This window comes from Lethenteron reissneri, unplaced genomic scaffold (assembly GCF_015708825.2).
Source record: "Lethenteron reissneri isolate LAM-NWPU_2019-01 unplaced genomic scaffold, ASM1570882v1 scaffold_124, whole genome shotgun sequence".
Classification (NCBI taxonomy): domain Eukaryota; kingdom Metazoa; phylum Chordata; class Hyperoartia; order Petromyzontiformes; family Petromyzontidae; genus Lethenteron; species Lethenteron reissneri.
The window spans coordinates 89204-97692 of record NW_026890937.1 but is presented as its reverse complement, the minus strand read 5'-3'; the positions used below and the strand labels follow the sequence as shown (position 1 = coordinate 97692).

Genomic DNA, 8489 nt, shown 5'->3' with positions numbered 1-8489 from the left:
TGCGCGTGTAATGTGGGTGGTCCGAATCAGTCGGGCGGCATTATCTTTACATCGGCTGCGCTATGCTGTGTGGAAGCTGCCTGGTCTGTCGCTCCACATGAAGCTTCGGTTCTTGTCGGCCAGTCATGCCCTCCCTTCTGTAGGCATGTGAAACGTGGACCCCTCTAAATGGAACATCTGCGCCAGTTAGACACATTCAGGCTGTCATGCCTACACTCAGATTGAGGGAAGCCAAGTAGAAGCACATTCTCTATTTATTGCAGAGGTTCAAGGTTCAAATCTGACAGGCACGTCTGGCTACTCAAGGAACATTTAACAAAATATGCACCGTCTGCTTAACAGTGGATGTAAAACATACGATTGTGTCATTCAAAACGCATAGGTCATTGCATGTTGGTGTCATGGTCAATATTTGGGCAATTTCAAACATTATCCAAAAATTACATAATGAAGATTACACATCAATCATCACCCCCTACTGACAGACTCATGCCCACATGCAGGTGACAGCAGAGTCACCTTATGACAGAGGCAGCTGCCACTTGAAGGTGCTCTTCGAGTGTTTGTGATGAGATATGAAACTGAGTTGCTGAGGCAATTAAACACCATATCAATGCAAATATAAATATAACAGTGGAATACTTAGAAGCTTATTGGCTCTTGCTCCTGATTCTTCATCTACCCAACCCACAGGTCAACAAATACTCGCCGCTCTTACTCTGCAGGTTGAACCCAGGAATTCAGTGTTCAATTTCACGTTCTTTTCATTAAAGGCCTGTGACAAAGGTGCATCTATTGGAGCTTCATTGTCTCAAGCCAACCCATCTACCGGGTCTCCATTTGACTTTGTATTGTCTAAGAAGTCCACCCACACCTCCACTTCCACAAACTGCTGGGAGTTGCCTAGCTCTGCCTCGCAGTCAGAATTCTCCTGCTTCACGTTGCCTTCATCGATGTGAAGGTACGATTTTGGAGTTGAATCTTCATCTTCACAGTTTACTGTCACTTTTTCGCTCTTCACCATCACTTCTTCACATTTCACCTTCACTTCTTCGCTCTTCATCACTTCTTCACATTTCACATTCGCCTCTTCACATTTCACCTTGATACCTTTAAAAGTGTCCAAGCTGGGATTCACTTCTGGTTTCATGAGGGATGGGCTCTTTGCAGCACTTTGACTTTCACAAGCCAATTTCAGACTCCACTCCTTGGGGATGTTCTGATGATTGTATCTCCTCTGGTGTGTTTTAAGATTTGATAAACCTGCAAACGCCTTCCCGCACACAGTGCACCTGAAGGGTTTCTCTCCCGTGTGTGTTCTCTGGTGTAGTTTAAGATGTGATGACTCAGAAAACGCCTTCCCGCACAGAGTGCACATGAAGAGTTTCTCTCCTGTGTGTGTTCTCTTGTGGCAATAAAGACATGATAACCATGCAAATGCCTTCTCACAGACAGTGCACTTGAAAGGTTTCTCTCCCGTGTGTGTTCTCTGGTGTAGTTTAAGATGTGTTGACTCAGCAAACGCCTTCCCGCACAAAGTGCACCTGAAGGGTTTCTCTCCAGTGTGTGTTCTCTGGTGTCTATGAAGATCTGATGACCATGGAAATGCCTTGTCACACACAGTGCACTTGAAGGGTTTATCTCCTGTGTGAGTTATCTGGTGCTGTGTCAAATGTTCAGGACGATCCGTGCTGTATGCACACTGGTCGCGTTGTTGCCTTTTTGTACCGAGCTGCGCCGAGTGCCTTTGCTCCATCAGATCTATTCTGCGGAGGAAGCGTCAGCTGCAGACAGAAAAAAAGAATATCCACACCATCTACGTCAGTATCGAGGCACAGAGGAATGCATATATACAGTCACACATACTTACACGTCTATACTTATTCATATATTCATGATATAGTGAAAAAGATTCCCAAATTAATCACATGGCTGTTATGACACACGATGAAAGGACAAATGGTCAGAAATATGCCTGGAAGCCCTTTAATTTAAAAAATGAATGTTAACCCAAAACTCCAAGCACACAATATCAGTTGTCTGGCTACAAAAGGAATATTTATTAAAGAAAAATGCAGCTAACATAGCAAAGGGTGTTTAAAATAATACTATTTGTATTATGCAGAAATGCATAGATTAATGTTCAATCGCTTACTTAGAGGTATGAAGCCAGGCTCAGATTTCCTTGAATGCTGGGATGAACAGATCTAACTTCAGCTGCATATGTGCTGTGTTAACTTCCCGTTTCCATTATTATAAAAAGCCCCAAAGGAAAACTAAAATAAACTATTGTTTTGATTTAACCTACGTGTTCAAAAGAGTTAATATACTTAACTGCAAATACAAACTTACACTGTCACACATTGGCATGGTAAAAAGGTGGTGGTGTGTCCAGAACCATGCATGGCCACCTTCATCTGCTCAGTATTAATGCTTCTCTCACTTTACCAAGTTATTAATTGAGGATCAATCAACACAGCCGAGACCCACAAGAAGTGAAGTTTTCACTTATCAATCACGTTTGTTGTCGGCGATAATCAAACTCTAATTATTGAGTTCATAATACAGTGATAACACTGTAATAAAGGACTCGACCACTGTGTCTGTCTTCGTTGTCCTCTATTCGGGTTCTTTACACTTGCCCCACACGGCTCTCTCTCCGAGACTCCCCCGCTTGGCAGCCCGATGCTGCCGTCGCTCCCGTAGCCTCTCACTCCACTCTGATGCAGCTCCGCTGCTGATCTCCTCGTGCAGGCCTCCGGCTGCCCTCACTGCAGCCTCAACCGGCTCCCCGTTCCTCCGTGCTCGGTCACCGCTGGCCCACGGTGCCGAGTCTTATCCTGGGTGTGTGTGGCGATCTCGCCACCCTCCAACCTCCGCCCTGCGTGGCCTCACTCTCTATCTCTCTCCAACTCTCCCCCCTGCTCTTCCGGTTTCTCCCCCTTAAGACTTGATCCCTCTCTCCCACGTGACCTAACTCCTCCCCTCGTGACGTCACATCCGCGAGGCCATTTACGCCCGCATTACAACACTATGAAACACAATTTTTGTTCATGGGTATTAAGTGTTATTTTTTTTTATTGCTCATGCCTAAAAAGTATAGAAAATCGCTATTATTCCCCACAAACTTTGCTTTTGTAACCAGGCCCGTTTTGAAAATAGGTAAATTTCTAAATATCAATATTCTGGTCACAAAAGCAAAGTTTGTTGGGTATAATAGCAATTTTCTGTACTTTTGAGGCATAGGCAATTAGGAAATAACACTACCCAGGAACAATTTTTGTTGTTACACAGTGTAATAACTGCGCCACCGCTCCCCACGTAAATAAACTCTTACAGATGTAGTGACATAGCAGGATGTTACTGTGTAGTGCCGGCCCTAGATAGGCACGGCGTGCGGTGTAACGACATCACGGATACCACGATGGTGGGTGTAGTACCGGCCCTAGAGGGGCTCTGTGAGCGCTGATTGATATCGCTGGATGGCACCACGCTTGGCGTGTAGTACCGGCCCTACAGGATAGGGTGTGGGAGTGCCAGCCGTAGGAATGAGGTTACTAAAGGCCATGGCACTCTTGTTGACCTAGAGGACACGTGACCAGTTAAGTCTACAAAGGGGCCCCAAGTGGGGGCTAGGGGTGGTCACGTGGTAGGGGTCCAGATCCTGCTCGAAGATTCTGGAAGGTGGTCGTGGCCAAGGGTGGAGCCAGCCACACCGCAGAGAATATAAGGCGGGTCCCCCAGAGGGACCGGCGTTGTTGTTCATCCTGAAAAAACCTTCGTATACGTTCTACGTTTCACCGAGTCTCCAACAAGTGGACCTGGACCCGAGCCTGTCCGTCGTAGATATTTACGTTGTAATTAGTGTAGTTAGCCTGGTGGTCACCACCATAGGTTGTTATTCTGTTAAGGGGCAGTTACCCCGTGTGTTGGTGTTAAATAAATGTGTTGCCTCCAAGTGTACATCTGCGACTCAGATGAACTCACTACACATACATTTCACATGAATGCCATGTAAGTGTGGATCACTTGTCAGCACCACCAAACACATACTATTCATACCCACTTCAAGCACTGCAAACAATTACTCCCTTCAACAACTTACATCCTTATACTTCATTCCTCTGCAGCTTTGTCTTCACATTCCTACAACGATTACACATTCAACTATCAGTTCATTAACAATCTCACCACAGCATTCACTCACACACTCACTATTTATGCTTATTCTGCTTACTAATTTTTACCTCCACCTATAACGTTCCTTGCAGAAAACGCGCACTTTTCTTCACCAAAGCTGATTACAATAACTGATGCCATTCGTACAAGTGCTGCCATGGCTGCATCTATTGAGGACACTTCTGAACACCCAAGAAGCAAGACGGCATGCTGCCAGTGCTGCTATGCCTGCACCAATAGTGAATGCATCTCATCAACAGCAATAGGCTACACAAAACTAACACAGCACAAATGGCTGCTGCCACAGCTAATCAAACTCCAGTCCGCCAACAAGCACGGCAGCTTGCAAACAGTACGACAATGGCTGCAACCAGGTGCCTACCCTGCAGCCACAAAGATAAGCATTTTTTTCCATACATTCCTCACTTCATTTACACTTCTGATCCATTAGATGCCACTGGTTCAATGTCTACTTCTTGCAGCTACTGCCATGAAATGATATGGAAAGGAGACACTCTAGGGCTATGCTGCAACAGTACCATGGTTCAGCTGCCTACATTTAATGACCATACCGAGCCTATTTATGTATTGATACCTGACAAGCCATTTCCGAAACAACAATATAAATTATAACTCATGGTTCCAAATAATCATGCTCTGGCATCGAGCAACTCATCCTAAAATCTGGCTACATGCCCACATTTCAAGTTCAGGGCCAGGTACATAATCTCATTGGCAGTCTGCTGCCACTACCTAATAACCTACCTACATTACCACAGATCTACTTGCATCTCTGACAATACCAGACATGCTCACCAGCATTGCAAAAATGTCATCAACACCAAGATGCCAGTCCTATTGCAAGACATGCTCCATAAGGAAAACTCTTACAATCACAGTTTCAAGTGTGCCATGGAGAAGATTACTTCAGAGTACAATGTTGTCATCCATGCAAACTAAACTCCACATGGTCAAACTGACCCAGCAACAGGCTTGCCAACACAAAAGAAGATTTCCGCCATGGACTGCTTTGCCTTCAGGATAATGGTGCGAACGGCAACTTCAATCTCTTCTTGAGATGCAGAGAGCTCTTCCACAAATTTGCTGTCGACATGTATGCCAAAATGGAAGCATCATTTGATTAAACCTACCAGATGGAAAAACATACAACATTGTCTATCCTGAAGCTCTCCAAGGGCAACACATTTTAAAGCTGTCCTCATTATGAAAAAACAAGCCCTGCGATTGTATAACACAACCTAAAAACCGTGACGATATACACACATTTATGGATTTAATTGGCAGAATTCAATCATTCTAATAAAGCCAGCATGGCAAGACATTACTCTTAATGTTTGATTACTGAGAACTGAGCTAAGCCGGGTAACTTAGTTATTACTGGATAAATACTATACTACCGATTAAGTTTGTGCGTGAGTGGGGAGTGGTAGTGGAACGTTTAGCGTGCTGCGCTATGAACCAAGTGAGCCGATTTATATTCCCAGAATCAAGCCACAACATTTGGCTGTCGCCTGATGAAGCTGGTTGTAATTACTGTCAAAACGTTGTACTCAGATGGTAAATGTTGTGGCTTGGCTCTCCAACACACCGATATGCTGTACTAGTACACTACATTTCGATTTAAAGCTTTCGTAACTGCAGGGATTCATCTTCTTGGTTCTTTCGGTAAAGTCACGTAGAAGGGAAGTAATAAAATAATAAAAATAAAACAATTCTCACGACGTTTCGGCCACAACGCAAGCAGCCGTCCTCAGGTGAAAACCAGGTCTGTCGTGGCAACAGCGTCTGAATGAAACAGCACACGTGCTTATTATACACTACACCATACACTACTATACACTACACTACACACTACACTACTATGCACTACACTATACACTACTACACTATACACTACATTACACATTAGTGCTGTACTAGTGACGCATTGGCCACGTTCTGTTTACGTGACAAACCTCTTACTAATTGGCTGTGTCGGGTGGTGGCGGGGATAACGACACATTGATTTATTTACGCGATCTCACACAAACAAACCTGTATTATGGCTGTATATTTGGAGTTTGCGTGTCCCTCTCTCTCCGTGGTCGCGTGGATTTTCCTCCGGATCTTGCGGTTTTCCCTGCACATTTAGAGTCAACATCACCACGCGTTTAGAGTATTTAACCGATAAACATTTCCACACGTTGATAAGCCCCCATGTGTTGTGGGCAGGTCGCTTCTGAAAACGAGCGGTGTAGCTCAAGTGGGCTATGCCTGGTGAAATAAAAAAAAACGTAGAAATATTTAAAAGAAAACAAAGTTTCAAAGTAGTGAGCCAGGTGAAGACAAATGAAACTTAAGCAGAGAATTAAAGCAAATGCAATCAGGCGAGGGCTGGAGGCAAGGCCTCGCGTTGTAATGTTCCATCCAGGACGATTCCATACTCGCTGCTGCTCAATTTATATCCCTACGAGAAAAAGGAGCGAGGCTCTACCTGGGTTCACAACAACAACCACAACCACCACAACAACCACCACCACAATAACCACGATGTCAACTTCTCACCTCGGATCTCAGTGAGCGAGCGTGCGGGGAGCAGCAGCTTCCTAGTATGTCGTGACGTCATGCGGCAGCAGGTGACATGACGTCATTTGCGGGGTTCACACAATCCCCTCCCCTAGCGAGCAGCAGGGTAACTGAATAAATTATGATAATTTACCGGGCTCATTAACACTTAGTGGCGAATGGCGGTTGTTGTTCTTGTTACTGTGTGTGTACAGGCTGTTTGTATACTGTGTGTGGGTGGTCCGAATCAGTCGGGCAGCATTGTCATTTAATCGGCTGCGCTATGCTGTGTGGAAGCTACCTGGTCTGTCGCTCCGCATGAAGCTTCGGTTCTTCTCGGCCACAGTCATGCCCTCCCTTCTGTAGGCATGTGAAACGTGGACTCCTCTAAATGGAACATTCAGGCTGGCATGCCTACACTCAGATTGAGAGAAGCCCAAGTGGTAGCACATTCTATTATTGCAGAGGTTCAAGGTTCATTTAGCTGTGACGGTCCCACCTGATGACAGAGACTTGTATTGCCTCCGAAACGTCGTGATTTATTATTTTATTTCTATTATTATCTCAAATGTTTTATTATTTATTTATTTTTCCGCCCCACAGCACACGCTGAGCACCACGGTGCACTGCAGCTAACAATCACACTTGCAGAGTCAAGGACTTCGAGAAGTTGTAATGTACTAAGGTAAGAGGTGTGACAAGTTACGTGGTCGAGGAAAATTGTTCATCGGAGTTTTTGGTGGCAAGGAACCTTATACAGCATGCCTCATGCTATTGTTGAACAAAGGAATTTTCTACATGTTGTACAAAGCTAAGAGGTGTCAGAGAATCGTTGGCAAAAACGCCCGTGGTGACATTAATTACCTTTCCCAAGTGGAAACTTGAGGTGCACACCAGTCTCGAGTGTGCACAGAAACATTGCCCAAGCTACAGCCTGGGAACAGGGTTGCGATTTCCGCATGGAAAATGCGGAAGGAGGGTTCAAATTTTCCCGCATTTTTGCTAAAGTCAACCGCAAACGGTGGAAAGACTACTCCTGTGACCGCGCGCTTTTAACAACACGTTAATGCGTTCTATTGGAAAGGATACATGCAAGGCCCAGCATCACGTAGGGCTTTGAGTTACTGATTGGAATGAATATATGATTTCCGCATTTCCGCACAAGAACCACATACTTTATTCAAATGCGGAGCCGTGATTACGAGCACATGTACATGATGTATCCTTTCCAATAGAACGCATTAACGTGTTGTTAAAAGCGCGCGGTCATAGGAGTAGTCTTTCCACCGTTTGCGGTTGACTTTAGCAAAAATGCGGGAAAATTTGAACCCTCCTTCCGCATTTTCCATGCGGAAATCGCAACCCTGCCTGGGAAGTTCTGTTGGTGGTCGAGCCGCCATGACTGATTCTACGAGGTGTGGAGAGGCCGAGAGTGCGTCTGAAGTATCACGCACAGTCTCTGCTGAACCGGTGGCACCCAGACATCGCTGATTACCGAGAATGGGGCACCCTTTTAACGACGGGCTGTTGTAGGTAGAGTAAATATTAATTCATGCATTGGTTAACTAAGTTTATTTCATATTATGGGTTTATAATGTAAGTATCATACTCTTTGGTTCTTTCGGAAAAAGTCACGTAGGTATAAAATAAAACAAAATAAATAACGACGTTTCGGGCGCAACACAAGCGTCCGGCATCAGGTGGGAAAGCATGGTCTGCTGCAAGTAGTCGTACTCTCGTAAATT

General features: G+C 44.9%; 1 protein-coding gene across 3 annotated transcripts; it reads right to left on the bottom strand.

The window, feature by feature from the left end:
• Window positions 1-242: 242 nt before the first annotated feature.
• On the bottom strand, window positions 243-6793 carry LOC133361786 (oocyte zinc finger protein XlCOF19-like). 3 transcript variants are annotated; one of them, XM_061580780.1, is made up of 4 exons: window positions 6745-6789; window positions 6235-6319; window positions 4106-4146; window positions 243-1784 (listed from the first exon to the last, which is right to left on the bottom strand). In XM_061580780.1, the coding sequence occupies exon 4, from the start codon at window positions 1754-1756 to the stop codon at window positions 812-814; it is 945 nt and encodes a 314-aa protein (XP_061436764.1). In that variant the 5' UTR covers window positions 1757-1784; window positions 4106-4146; window positions 6235-6319; window positions 6745-6789; the 3' UTR covers window positions 243-811. The 3 variants fall into 3 exon arrangements, with proteins under 3 accessions (XP_061436764.1, XP_061436763.1, XP_061436765.1); XM_061580779.1 differs by lacking the exon at window positions 4106-4146 and having other exon boundaries at window positions 6745-6793; XM_061580781.1 differs by lacking the exons at window positions 4106-4146; window positions 6235-6319 and having other exon boundaries at window positions 6745-6766.
• Window positions 6794-8489: the final 1696 nt, after the last annotated feature.

Coding starts and splice junctions, on each gene's coding strand:
- LOC133361786 (XM_061580779.1), bottom strand. CDS start 1,756: ATGGAGCAAAGGCACTCGGCGCAGCTCGGTACAAAAAGGCAACAACGC.